This window comes from Coturnix japonica, chromosome 10 (genome assembly GCF_001577835.2).
Source record: "Coturnix japonica isolate 7356 chromosome 10, Coturnix japonica 2.1, whole genome shotgun sequence".
NCBI lineage: Eukaryota > Metazoa > Chordata > Aves > Galliformes > Phasianidae > Coturnix > Coturnix japonica.
Window position 1 is genome coordinate 16,147,292 of NC_029525.1, and position 14,479 is coordinate 16,161,770.

Genomic DNA, 14,479 nt, shown 5'->3' on the forward strand with positions numbered 1-14,479 from the left:
GCTGATGGTTGGACTTGGTCATTCTAACCCACTGCTTCAGACACGGTGTTTCTGTTCAGGAAGAAGCTCTGATTCGTTTCCCATTAGCATTTTTATAGCACTGTGGGTGTTCAAAGAGCCACGCAGGTGGCTTAAGAGCTTAACGTGAACCTCAGGTTAATTTAGAATATTGTTGGTTACTCAGCACAACACTCGCATTAATTCAGCTGACTGCATCTCACCACGTTGGGAAGCACATGCTGAAATCAGCAGGGAGCCCAGAAAACAAGCATGAGAGTCAGGTATTAAGTATTTGCTGGCCCACTAAAGTAGAATGCATTTATTTTCCCATTGCCTTTGAGATCAGCAGTCCCAGATGGGGCTCTAGAGTTCTAGAGAACCACCAGGACACCAATCCATGGGTCCCTGCCTGCAGCCCATCTCTCCCGTGTGTCTGCTCAAGCCTGGGAGTGGAAAAAGCCACTCTTTGGTACTGCTGGTTTAAAGCCTAATAAAAGCCCAGCCAGACATTGGGAGATGGTGCTGAGTGGCCACTCAGCACTAATTCCTTCTGCTTATCCTTGAGAATTTTCCCTATGCAAAGGAGCCTTCAAACCATGCTGTTTCTTCCCATCTGTTCCTTCTGCCTGGCTGGTGGACTCCCAGGTCTGTGCCTTTCCCTGCAGCAAAGCAACCATCCATCAAATAACTGCTGCTTCACCTCCTCCTTTTCCAAAGGGTCTCAGATATCCCATCTGTTCCCAAAGATGCTTCGTTTGCAGGCACACACTGAGGCTCTTATCAACACAGTACACTCCAGACAGTACTAAATAGCTTTAGGATTTCTGCCTGGCATCCTACCTACCCTAAACCCCATGGCACATTAAAGATTGCATATTGAGATAGACCAGAAGCAAGCAAAAAAAAAATCTCAGAAACACTATACATGCTTCAGACCCCAAGTTCCTGGACTGAAATATCCAGCTATTGTAGTTGAATCTGTTGTGCAATAAATTGTTGGTTTATGTATGTTTTTAATTGCAAATCAGCACTATAATTAGCACGTATGTTTCATGGGCTGTGGCAATGCAATGTGCTGTACCAGTGAGCATTATTAATGGACTGTAAAAGGCAATGGGGAATTGGACTGTAGTGTTCTTGTTTTGCAAGTTGTATGGTGAATAAATAAACTGGTCCTGGCAGTAAAATTAACTGGAATAAACGCTTCCAGCTCCATCCACCAAGGAGAAGGGCTGCTGTAAATGTCCTCAAAACTGAGTTAGGAAACCTGATTGTCCAGCTGTTATTTCTGGCAATTAAGTACCATGTTAGAGAAGGATCTTTGGAATGTCTCATGAGTAGGGTTGGTAATCATGGACTCCTTTGCTATGGGTTGGTGATGAGGTCTTGTTTTGGTTAGCCACAACCCTAAAGAGGCTGCCAGGTGGCTGTGCATGAAACCCTTCACCCTCTTCCTTCCTGCTGTGGAAAAACAGAAGTAGGAAGCAGCCTGACAGCAAAAAGCACATTCAGTGTTGATGCTGAAGTGCCCAAGTCTGTCTAATCTTATGTGCTAACCAAGGCAAGTTGTGGCTGAGAGCACTGATCCCATGTGTGTTCTATGGGGGGAGTAGGGGCAGCAGCACTTCAGTAGAAATCATTTAGTTTCTTCCATTTTTGGTTGCTATTTTATGGGTATTTTTTTTCTTACAATATGAGAATCAATGGTCAAAATCAAAGACTGCTTTAAATGTGATCCCACCTGCATTGGTACATACTAAAACATCACTGCAAACAGTTTCTGAGAACAGGGACCCTGTCTGACATACAGAAAAATTCCCCTTTCTCCCTTGTTCAATCATTGCCAGCTCAGTCTGATAGAAAATAATGACAGCAGACTATTTCCATGCTTTGTTTTCATTAATCTTAAGTAACTTTCTCCATGGACCCTTAACGATTAGTTCATGCTAAGCTGCACCGTTGTGATCCTTTTCAGCTGTAGTGGGAGTCTTCATGAATCACAGAGTATTTCTGCATAGAAATAATAGCTGGAAAGCACCAAGCATCTCTTATTTCCAGAGCTCTGGAACAGACGCCGCATGTTGTGGGTTGGTTGTTTTTAAGGCACGTCGTGAAAGTAGCAGTTTATTATCTTAGAGGGCAATTCATCCCTCTGAGTGAAACATTCTGTGCCAGTAGTAGAGGAAGGCTGGTGAGTTGCTGGCCCCAATCACTATTAGCAGCAGCAGGTACAGCATCATTGTTATGGCAAAACGGTGGGTGGAGAACCAGGAGGACTGACCTGAAGGCCTGAAAAGGGAGAAGTGCATGGATTACATGAGAGATGCAGGTCTCTGTAGCTTGTTCCTGTTGCTCTTTTGCAAACAGGGTGTGTTTATCTGTTTCACCACGCTCATCACTCTATGTGGCTGAGCTCTTACCTCCTGTGCTGCTTCTGTGAATATACCAGCAAGTATTTAACTCTTAAGAGCTGATTGTTTGTGACAACAAAGTATTTCTGTGGCACATCACCCCCTTCGCTGTTCTTCACTCTTGCTCTTTTTCTGTCTATTTCTTCTGAATCTGCACGGGAAGGAGGAAGAAGAGAAACCAAACTTCCAAGTGACTATAAAACAAACAACCCTCACATGTATGTACACCCACAGGAGTGGGAATGAGATAATCAAAGATCTCAGCATTCCCCAGAATCCTTTAGCATCCAAGAATAGACTGAGAAGTTTGCTTGAGGCTATACCACTCCTAGTCATCCCTGGTATGGGTGGTATTCCAGCACACACCAGGGTGAGATGGAGGCGGGTCACACACAGCGCTGGGGAGCTGCTCATGTTAACAGGGAGAGAAAAATAACACTGAAGGACTGAGCCCTGCAAGCAGAAAGGATATGGACAACCTGAGCAGAGGCTTCTTAGTCTAGATATCAAAGGCAGCTCCTTGTTGCTACGTTCTGATGCGCCTGTCCCATGATCACAGGCAGCAGGGAAGATAAGTTTATTGTAAGAGAATAAATGATGCAACCAAATTAGTGCCCATCCTTCAAATGTGCATCTAAAGAGAGAACTGCAAGGCTTCTGTGTGTCTGTTGGGGAGTCAATTGGTAAAGGAGGCTGCTGAAGAATATCCATGTGCCCCATATACTGCACTGTCTGTAAGACCTTGTACGTGCCCAGGGATGAAATGCAAATGGTGCTGAATGAGGGTTTGGAGCTGTTACTGCAACAGACTCACCTTTCTTCTTCACCTGGCACTTGACATCAGGGTGGTCGATGATCTCACAGACAGCAACGCAGCTCAGGATAGAGCCCAATGTGCTTCGCTGCCAACCAAGGCCATGTGGGCTGTAGAGCAGAGCCAGGCTGAGGTCACTGGTGAGATAGGTGCCTTCACCAAACAGTGATGTCTGAAACAGAACAGAAACGTATCCTTACATCCTGCAGGGCAAGCTATTAACAGCATGCAAGTGTTCTTTACCGTCAGTCTGGCTCAGGGTGAATTAGTGTTTTTCTACCCATGTTTTGGCCTGGTACAACATCCTGCCCTCTCCCATCCCTTAGATTAGCTGCCTGGCACAGCCCTTGGTGTGGACAGATTCATGCCTTCCCGGATTTGGACTGAGCTCGCCAGTGTAAGCATTTTATATCAACATGACTGCGCTGCTGTCAGGGGCACCGCACTGATTTATTGAGGCTGCCGTCATTCAAATAATCCAGCCTTCACGTACGGACAAGGCTTCAACTCACATTTAAATCCCTGCTTTATAGGACAAGAGGGGAGTGTGTTTCGCTTGTGAATTCCTTTCGAAAATAACTGTTTCAATATCTTTGAATCAGAGGATTTGCCACGCTGACTGCAGTTATTAAGCCAGTAGATCCGGCATATCAGAGGAGCCTTGTTCACAAAGGGCATCTAGGGGGGGGTAAATGTGGTCCAGGTTGATGGGAAGGATACGCAGCTGTTGTGGCAGAGCTGCTTTACACAGAACAGAGTCCTGACTTATTTTCTGTTGAAATCAGAAGGGTTGCAAATCCTGTGGGATATTTCCCTTAGCTGGGCCACTTAGAGAGGGATCTATCTGCAAATGGCACCTGCAGCTACTTGACCTGACCCTGCAGCTGGGGGGTGAGAATTCCCTGTGTCCTTTGGGCTGCTGTTTTGTTCTATGCACAGGCACGTTCCAGCTGCAGGCTGCTATTTCCAGAGGCGTTACACCTCCTTACAAAGGAGCAAAGGATAGACAGAATTCGTCACGCTGGAGGAAACTATTTCATGCTGCTACCAGTTTTTACCCTTAGGCTGGAGCAGAAGACCAAGTGCAACTGTAGGCCAATGCTTGCATTGAAGTGAAAGCAGAAATAACTTGTCAGCGTGCTTCTCTGCATCCAGTCCAAGTGTTACTGGCTGCAGGTGACCAACAAGAGATGGTGCCCATCGGGATCCTCACCCTGTTCAGATGGCAGTGCAGGCCGTTGTGCAGGATGGAATGGAAGTTCTCCAGCCGGCTGCCGTGGAAGGCGTAGATGAGGTCCTGCTCACCCCTGGTCTCAGCAAACTTGGCATTCATTTGATCACAATATGTGACCTCAAAGAGGAAGTCCGGAGCAGGAACAGCAGCTCCAGACATCCCAGTGAGCTCCTGGATCTTCTCGTACTTGAAAACAGGAACAGGAGTGTCAGTTCAGGGCTTGGCCCATTCACTGGAAATGTTAATGCCTTGTTAATAGCAGCAGCCACTGCCAACCATCAGCTACCAACAGCACTAACTATTCCTTTTGCTCAAAAGGAAAGAAATCCTCTCTACCTACAGGAGCAACGTGGTAACTGTCAAGCAAAGCTGCCTTTAAAAATGAACTCAAACGGGCTGTATTGAGTTCACGCCTCACCTCCTGCTTCTTAACGCTTTGTATCGTGAAGGTCTTAGATGACAGAATCCAGCTGAACAAATCCCAGCTCCTTTTCTCCGCGCTCGGGGCAGCTCTCAGGACCTCCTTCAGGCTGGGCAGCGCCTCGGTATCTGCAAGCTGACAACAAGGGAGCTCAGCCCGAGCCCTCACCGCGATTAAACGGAGCCCTCTAGTGAAAACTACCGAGTATTTCAACCCAACGGGCTGCGAGCCGAGAACGGCCGCTGTTTATCGGCAGCGTGGATAGAAGGGACAGGCGGAAGGGAAGCGATCTGTATGCAGGGCTGCAGTGGGGCAAACACAGCGGGTTGGGGGGCTGGGAGAGCCCACCGTCCCAACGTCGTTTGCATGGTATAGATGTAGCAGCTCTGCATCCCGCCCCGCAGCACCGCGAGCTGTGCCACCCCCCCACCCACCCCCATCCCAATGATGGGACCCTCCCCGCCGCTCAGCTCCGCCCGTCCCGGGGGCAGCGCCGTGTCTCACCAGCGCCTCGAAGTCTTTGGAGGCGGCGTCGCTGCCACCGTATCGGCTGGGGAAGGGCCGAAGAGCCGAGTCCCGTCGGTAGCTCTGCAGCGCGGCGGCGAACAGGCTGCAACGCAGCTCGGCGCCCAGCGGGTCCCTCCGCACCGCATCCCGCACCGCAGCCACGGGACACGGCGGCCGCATCGCTCCGACATAGGGGGAGGGGATGGGACGGGATGGGAGGGCAGAACCACGGTCCTTCCGCCTCGGGGCCGCCGCTCCGCCCCGCGCCGCCTCCCGGCTCCTCCCGCAGCGCAGCACGGAGCTCACCTGATGCGGGGCGATGGGAGACCGGCCGAGCTTTACCTTCTTACCGCACTGGATGTGATTATTGTGTGGGTTTGGGGTGAAGCTTTGAAATCTCTGCCCCCTTCCAGCCACACAAAGTGTGCGATGATGGAGGTTTGTCTGAGTGACCACAACTGGTCATCCAAATGGCTTGAAATGAAGCCCAGATAGAGCTAAAGCATTGCTGGCACCGTGAGGGTTAATGGAGATTCTGAGAGCATTGATCCCAAACCGCTCCCTACCTCTGGGATTTCAAATGGACGGAGCTTCCATTACAGCGAGCTGGGGCCGTGTTGGGCAATGAGAGCTATTGATGAGATAACAAGTTTGCAGTGTTGAAGCCAGCAGAGAGAGCTATCGGCTCACATTCATCCGCCATTGGATGAAACCCTGTTTTACTGTGCTGGAGATGAAGTATGGGAAGCTTTTGGTGATGCTTTTAAGGGAGATGCATCCATGTGTGTCCTATGGCTGCAGGGCTGGTCGGGGCGCTGGCAAGCAGCTGTCCTTCTTCTCTTTCCTTTCTGAGACAAGTGGCCTTCAAACCTATTTACCTTTCCATGTGTTGTTTTTGCCAGCCAGGAAAGCTGCCCTCGGTGCTTTGCTGGTGCAAAGATGGCTTTGTAAGAGGGTCGCTGCCAGCACAGCGGATTGAATGGCAGCGCTGTTCTGCTCCTCGTGAAACCAAAGATCTGATTATTTAAAGTAAGCCGTAATAAAAATAGTTTCTGGTGTTGGCGGATGCATTTCAGCGTAGAAACGGGGCTTAAATGTCTTCATTTAATTCCAGTGTGTTTAAAATTGATCTCACAGACCGGAAAAGAGATTTTTTTTCCCCCCTCCTTAACTAGGGCCTGTGAAGGAAATTAATAGAGGGAAGGGAAAATAGAAATACAATACTACACTCAGTAAAACAAATGCTTATGGCTGAGGGGTTCGTTACTGGCTGGTAAGGCTGGAAAAGCCAGCTGTATGAGGTATGTTTTATGATAGAATTAACCTTGACCCAGGGCTCAAAGAGAAAGGTTAGCTGGAAATAAATCAGTGGTGCGCTCAGGTCACTTCAAAGAGCCTAAAGCTGAGCCTGAAGATTACACGCTGTTTGTGTGTACGCCGTTGGAAGGGAACATATGGCAAAGATAATGGAAGTAAACTATTTATCTCTCTTTTCCTCCCTCTCGTTGGGTTTAACACCTTTTTGTCCTTCAGTCTCTCTTTAGTCCTGCATTGCCAAGCTGCAGCATGGGGTGATGGTGTTTGCTGTGGGCCAGAGTCCCTCATCTGATTACAAGTGTTTGCAGTACAGCAGCACAGTGCTCTTTCAAAGCTCGCCCAGTTTACCCCTCCATGCTGTGCTTGGCAATGTGGCTTGGCCACCAATGCTCCTCCATGACTGCTGCTCCTACAGCCAGGGCAAGGAGATGCGGTGGGGGCTCAAGGAGAACCAAAGGTATTGGATCCTTCCCCACTGGCAGTCAGCCCTTAAATGAGGGCTAAGAGAGATGCAGCCATCCTCCACCCCTCCCTGTCCCACAGCCAAACTGCCTTCAAATTGCCCCCAAGGCTGTCTGGGTCCTTTCCCCAAGGGCTCAGTCAGTGGTTCAGGCTGCAGCTCAGCAGTTCCCAGCCAGGTGGTATGGTTGGGTTGTGGCTGGACTTACTGACCTTGAAGGTCTTTTCCAACCTGTGAATCCCATGGTGATTTCCTTCATGTGTTGCTTTCCAGTGCCCCTGCCCCCAAACCCAAATCTGAGCTGAGAAGGAACATGAGAGAGAAACAGAAATCAAATGGGAGAAGTGAAAAGCTCAGGGACTCTCAGTGCTGGGGAAGCCCTTTGTGTTCTTATGGTTTCAAAAATGGGGATTTTGCTGCACCTCGGCTGTGTTGGATCTGAGAGCTGGTTCTGTTTTCCCTCACATTAGAAGCAACTGCCAAGGTTTATCTTTGTGGGTTTTTGTTGCAGAAAGGGAAACAGGAGTGTGAAAGGTCCGGAAGCCTCATTTAGCTCTGGCCAAAACCACGTTGTCTGCAATAGTGGGTTAGCTGGGCCAAGGCCAAACCTCACTCTGCACCTCTCTCAACACCAGGCTGGAGCAGTGGGGATAGAGCCAAGCCCTTAGAGCCGACCCAGGCTGTCAGATGGGGGACTGCACAGCTGAAAAATGGGTTTCTGTCCCATTTGCTGGAGAGGCTCCATTGGATGCTGAAGTTCTCAACGCAGGCAGCAGCAGACTCTTACAGCACCCTGTCTGATGCCCTGCTTATCTGTGGCCCTAAAGGACACTTTCCTTGCCCCAAGCAGGATCGTGCCCCTGTGCTGGTTCTGTTTGCCGGATGATGGCAGCAATGCATCTAACCTGGAGGCAGCTGCTCTGCCTGCTCAGAACATCCCTTTCCTTCACTGCTTCCCACAAGCTTGTGTGAGATAGCTGATGTGCTGCACTTTATATATATGTATATATAACATCATGGGCCGTATTTAGCAGCTGGGCAAAGACATGGTCAGGTAGGAGCTGTCTCTTTCTCTTGCCTGGGTTTATCCTGGATTTGGGAACCTCAGCACAGCACTGGGCAGCAGCGTGCTGCAAAGCCTCGATGCTCATACAGGTCCTGTCCCACCATACTTATCCTTGCAAAGTTCACAATGGGTTTTTAAAGCATTTTGATGATGTTGCTATTTGGAGCAGGTCCCCTTTGGTGTGGGGTTGAGTCGCTTGTATCTGTGCTGCTGTGAAAGGGCAGGGAGAAAATGGGGCAAGAGGGAAAGAAATGCATGCCCTGTTCTGAGGAAGACACCTTTACATCCCCCTGAACTGCTAAAGGGAAGTGACTGCAGGCCTAAAAGGTACGTGTGCCCTTCTTTGTCACTCAATCCTCCACCAGCTTGAGGAAAACAAAGTAGAAAATCTCATTTTTTCAGGAAAAGAAAGGAATTTTTTTGTGGGTGCTGCATCCATGGGGCACATACACACCCAAGATCATTCCAACCACCAACCATCAGCTGTTTATTTAAAGAGGTAAATCCTCATCTTGTGTTTTAGCCATCAATCCCCATTAGTTTCCCTCCATGGTTGATTGAATAGTCCATCGGCTGTACTAATAAGCACCCATTAGCTGTCCCACGGAGCTTTCGTTTTATTAGAAACAATTCACGTCAGCCTCAGCCAGATGGAATGCTTTTAGCCCAGTTGTTTTGATTGCATTATTTGGAAGGTGCAATCTGAGCGCCTCGAAGGCCACAGAGGGGCAGGAGCTGTGGGGCCACAGGGAGCTGTAGGGCCATGAGACCTTCCCTTATTTCTTCTTTGGACCAAGCAAACTGAGGGACCTCAGCTGCTTCTCACATCTTTTGCCTTCTGGACCCTTTCCCCATCCTTGTAGCCCTCTTTTGGATGCTGTCTGATAGTTTTATGTCCTTGTGTTGAGGTGCTTGAGGCAATGCCTTGCTGTGGAGGGATAAGTTTCCTCCAGGGATTTGCAGCAGTTCCCATTGCCTCCCCTCTGACTTTTGGCTTTGGAAAGCCCACATCTCCGGACTCACTGTCAGTGCTCCTCATCCCATTTTGTCCTTCTTCATTCCTCAGAGCACAAGTGCAGAAATCCCCCCTTTTGCAGTGTTTCAGGTCTGGGTAAGCTGTTCCCAAGCAGTTTGGCTCGCTGCTCCGTAGGGATTGCTGCAAATCACTGCTCAGCTGCTCTTCATCACGCAGGCCTGGCTTCCATCTACCCGACAGTCCCGCTAAAAGGATAATAATGCTTTAAAAATTAAAGTCAGCCAAACAACTACTTCATAAATTCATGGCCTTGCCCTGATCCTTTCCAGAAGTTTTTCTTTCGGATGGAGCCCATATCAGAGCTTGGATTCCTTTCCTTTGGAAATGCTGCTGCTTTTCTCCTTTGAGAGAGTGCTGGGTCACCCAGCTATGCAGAGGGGGGTTACCAATTATCTGTCATTATCTCAACACAAACAAGCCTCACTTCAGAATAATCTTGTGATCTCTCCTTCAGAGAACACAGGATAATCTCTCCGTGATATTGTCTCATTGTGGGATTTTTGTCCTTGATGGATAAACCAGTCCTGAAATCCTATTAAGAGCTATTCTGCATCCCTTGAAAACAGACAAACTGGTGGGAGAGGCAAATCCCGAAGAGGCTCTTAGCTTCACCTACCTGTTTTACAGCAGCTGTTTCTATCTGAAGTGCTTCTGAAAGCAATATAGGTATGAACACAGCCCTGGCTCTGCCATGGGGCTGATGGTCCTCAGCTCTTCAGCTGGTAACCATGGCAGATGAGGCAAGGGCTTGCTCCAGGGTCAGTGGAAGGCAGCACTGAGCAGTAAGGCTGGTCTAATGGGTGATACAGCATCTTCTCCATCAGCAGCAGGTCCCCAGGTACTAAGGCCTTGGAACCCTCTGCAGGGTACATGGCTCAGAGCTGTGGGTTTCAGCCCAGGCTCCTGCCATGCTTTGGTCTTTAATGATAGTAAAAGGCTTTCTTTCTTTTAACCATTGAGGATTACCCTTAGATCCTCGGGTGGGCTCTGATTGAACACAACATGCAATTTGCTGCTGGGTGTGCCAGCAGGGGTCAGGTGCCTGTTGCATCTAAAAGAACTAAAGAATTTATTTTGGAGTAGTGAATCTGAAACAGCCTTGGCTGGATTCCCACAGCAGGTTCATGGCTTCCCATTGGCTCATAGACATAAACGTATAATAATAAATACAGAGGGTAAATTTTTGGCAATCCCTGATTACTCTTAGAATTTGGGTTCTTTATATTGTGGGGAGAATTATGGCGGTGAAAGAAGAACAAATCCATTGGCCACGGGGGGGAATTTGGAAATTAACAACAAAAATAAAACGTAGATTTGATAGGAAATATTGAGCAAAGTGTAGAAGGGAAAATCTCATCTTGTAGAAATCTGACAACTCCAGTCAAGTCAAATTGCTTCTCAAGGGATGGCAGTGGGAGGATGGAACCTACTAAAGGCTGAAATTCATTAAAAAGCAAAAGAAAAGGGGGAAAGAAAACTGTCTACTTTGCCTTAGATCTTCTGTTTTCCTGTGCTGAGTCCTACGCTGCCCACTGGTGCCACCAGCTGCTTCTCATTGGTGCAAAGAATGGGTTTGATTTTTACCTGTGGGTTTTCCAAAGGGTTTAACCATGGCGTTGTGCTTGTCCTATGGGTGCCAGGAGATGGGGCAGTGTCCTGGGCAGCACCTTGCCCAGGGATGGGTGAGCACATGGCTGGTCTTCAGAAATAAATCCATCTCAGGGGCAGAGAGTAGATGGGTATGCTGAAGGTATAAAGGACAAATTATAAAGGCTGGGTTAAAATATGCTCGTAGGGAATGACAGCTTATAAGGGCCCTGTTATCTAATTGCTTCTGTCAGTCAGAGAATTCTGGACAGCAATTAGTTTTAACCAGAGCTTTCCTGCTTCTCAGCACTTCTTAAGGACAAAGTGTGGGGCTCTGCAGGACAAACCTCTGTCTCAAAGGGTTCATTTTTCAATTCTCCACTGTCTGAAGTTGGGGTTGTTTCTTTCTTTTTTCTGGCATGGGATGAAACAGGGCACATCTGCACCCCAAAAAGCAACCAGGTGTTTGGGCTGAGGGTCCACACAACCATACAAGACCAGCTGGACATCCAGCTCCTGCATGACCTCAGATCTTCCATCATGCTGAGAAGCAGCTTCCTAACCAAATTAATTCCTCTAAACCATACAGAGAGATCCTGGGACAACATATTGTCTTACAGAGCACTTCAGTCCGAGCTCTTTGACCCATGCCTGGGGAGCTGCCCCGTTTTCTCAATGTCTTTTGAATATCAGTGGGGACGTTCATCATCCCAGGGCGTGCAGGAAGGTATTGATCACATATGATGAATTGGTGTGTGTGTCGTGCAGGAGGAGTGATTAGTTAATGGATGTACAATGGCAAAACTCGTGCTTTCATCCCTAATGGCTGCTTGTTCCCCTTCCTGAGGAGGAGGAACTTTGGTTTTTGGGGAGAGGGAAATGGTGCTGAGAAGCCAAGAGGACCAAACCCAACAGATAACACAAGGAGTCATGCTGCTCTTGGTGAAATCAACTTTTCTTCCAGCTTCCCACCAGTGCAATGGAGCCCTCCAAAGACCAGCGCTGATTCCTCCCTCTACCCCCTCATTTTTTTCCTCCTATATGAACATTTTGGAAGCAAAGCACATTATTCCAAATGCGATTAGGTCATTGGGAAGAGGATTATGGTGTTTTGGGAATAGCACCCTTTTATTCCTGAATGAGATCGGTCACACAGGGACTTAATCAGGGACTCTGCTAAGCCTGAAGCCCCGCATCAATCCCAACCTTGGCATCATAGGAAGCAGCAGCAGCCACGCACCCATGGCTTGCATCATCCCCCAACATGATTTGGTTTGTTTTTTTTCCCTTTTCATCCTTTGATGTGTATTTATTATTGAAAATTAATGGGTTTCCTAAATTTTGATTTCCAGGCTGGGACCAAACACTGCTTCAGCAGTTAGCAATGCATATTTATTTCCATCTCGAGCAGGAAAAATATAACTTCTTTCCTCGTGTTTCTGTCATTTCTTTTCTGCCCATATGCAAATTGCTGGTTTATTTGTGCGAGATTTATGCAGCTAAATGATGGGGAATTATAAAGGCAATTCAGCACTTAGAAAGGAGAGAGACAATTGCTGCAATTTGCTTGCGCCGTGCACTAATTCCTGCAGAAAATGCTTTTGCTCATTTATTTGCACCAATTTCTGCACCCCTAAGCAAGCTTGGGAAATTTTCTCCAGGGTCAGTGTGCAGCAAATGGTGTATATTTCTTTCTGCCCATGCCATCGCCTCCCCGTAATCCTTTATAGCAATTAGTAACAATAATGAAATATAGCTGTGATTTCTCGGCGTTGGCTGAAGAAACACAGCCCGTGCTGTGAATCAAGCACATTTTCTGGTCAAATTGGCCATGCGAGCTTGCTGCTCAGGAAGCTTTAAATCCTCTTCTGCATTGCTACGAGCTAAGCTCAGTGGGGGGAAAAACAGTGTTAGGAGCAGAATTGTGCCCCGTTCCTAGGCAGGACTTCATCCTTGCCAAAAACACTCCACCATGTGATGCTTGCTTCTGGGACAACGTGGCATCATAGAATCACTGAGGTTGGAAGAGAACACCAAGTCCAACCCAACCCATCCCACCTTGGCCATGGGATGGAGATGGGACATGGGGCAGAGGAACAAGGCTGGAGGTCCTGCAGGAGGACTTGCTGTGTTCAGACATCACTGGGCAGCTGGTGCCCAACTATGGGGGAAAGGGAAGTGATTTAGGTTTGACCATTACCAGAAAAACATGTGTGGAGGACGGGGCAAAGGGAAGAGCAGCCGTTTCCTATTAGGATAAGAGTAGGTCAGGTGTAGTTAAAACTGAGTAAATGGAGCAGGAAATGTGGCCGTATATTACTCACCCAAGATATATTGCACACATTAGCTCTGTTTGATCGGGCTGTGCTGAGGTGCGGGGCTGTGGGGTGGCCAAAGCCCAGCTTTGTGCTCTATTAAAATAAATATATGGCTGGTGTTTAATAACGCTGCTACGTTTGGATGTAATCGAAAGTCTGAGCGGGCTCTTCTGGAAGGCTGTGCCCATAATGAATCCGTGCCTTTTGAAGGCAGAAGGTGTGATATTAATACTGTTTACATAGCAAAATAATTTATGGATATTCACTTAACAATGTTACCGACTTCTAACACACGTCTGCTCCCGGGAGCAGTTGGGGTGTTTCTGGGAGTTGCAGCTGGGCTGGGACGAAGCTCCACTGCCTTTATTTTTGCTAGGAATTAAGAAAACAATGCACTTTTTTTGGTTAAAAAGCCACATATCAGGTGGGTGGCGTCATGGGTGAAAATACACCGAGATTCTGGTGCTTGGAGCTGGGGCGTTGAGTCTTAATGGAGAGCTGTGCTGCTTCTCAGCACAGAGCAGTGGGGCCATTGCTGTACAGGATGGCCGCTGAGGGTAGTGAGGATCCATTTGCAAAAATAATTGAAAAATAATAATAATAATTAAAAAAAAAATCCCAGCATGGACAGAAGGTGCAATAGGTTCGGGGGAAGGACGCTGTCGCCCCAGGGAGATGCCACTGTGTCCTGTGTGCATTAATGAAACACTTTCTTTCCGGTTAGGACTTGAGTGATGCTCATTGAAAATCAGGCTGCCATGGAAACCAGAGGTGTTTGGTCTTTTGGGAACGCTGTCGGACGGAGGTGTGGGGAGGGGGAGGAGGCAGCTCTGCCAAATCCCCCTCTTGCTGTTCCTGGGTCCCTATGGCCGTGGCTGGGGTGGTCAGCCTCGCCATTTTCCTTTCTCTTTGCGCTTCTGTTTCTTTCTCTGGGATTTTACGGCCACCCTTTGGAAGCACTTGGTGGTGGGGTGGGCTGGAAGGTGGCAGTTCTGTTTCTTGATGGCCAGAGCTGGTCTGTGTGCTGCACTGGAATGAATCCCAAACCTCCCAGTGCCTGTGGCTGTCCTCCCAGGGGATTTGCTTCCAAGGTTCCCCCAAACAGTGAACATCATTAGAAAAACCCTGGGAGAAAACAGAGGCTGTAAACCCAGTCTGGTGATACTACTCAGCCCCTCAACTGCAGGGATTTTTCCTCTTTTTTTTTTCTTCCTCCTCTTTTGAATCCTATAGAACCAAACCCAAAGCCCCAGCCTGAAATCACTGCGTGTTCAGAAAGTCTATCCCTAAACCCATGTGTGAGGGCTG

General features: G+C 48.2%; 1 protein-coding gene across 2 annotated transcripts; it reads right to left on the reverse strand.

Annotated features, from left to right (window-relative positions):
- Nucleotides 1-1,724: 1,724 nt before the first annotated feature.
- PARP16 (poly(ADP-ribose) polymerase family member 16) lies at nucleotides 1,725-5,591 on the reverse strand. 2 transcript variants are annotated; one of them, XM_015873281.2, is made up of 6 exons: nucleotides 5,385-5,591; nucleotides 4,878-5,015; nucleotides 4,439-4,645; nucleotides 3,226-3,397; nucleotides 2,421-2,562; nucleotides 1,725-2,289 (listed from the first exon to the last, which is right to left on the reverse strand). In XM_015873281.2, the coding sequence occupies exons 1-6, from the start codon at nucleotides 5,565-5,567 to the stop codon at nucleotides 2,145-2,147; spliced, it is 987 nt and encodes a 328-aa protein (XP_015728767.1). In that variant the 5' UTR covers nucleotides 5,568-5,591; the 3' UTR covers nucleotides 1,725-2,144. The 2 variants fall into 2 exon arrangements, with proteins under 2 accessions (XP_015728767.1, XP_015728768.1); XM_015873282.2 differs by lacking the exon at nucleotides 4,439-4,645.
- Between the last annotated feature and the right edge of the window lie 8,888 nt (nucleotides 5,592-14,479).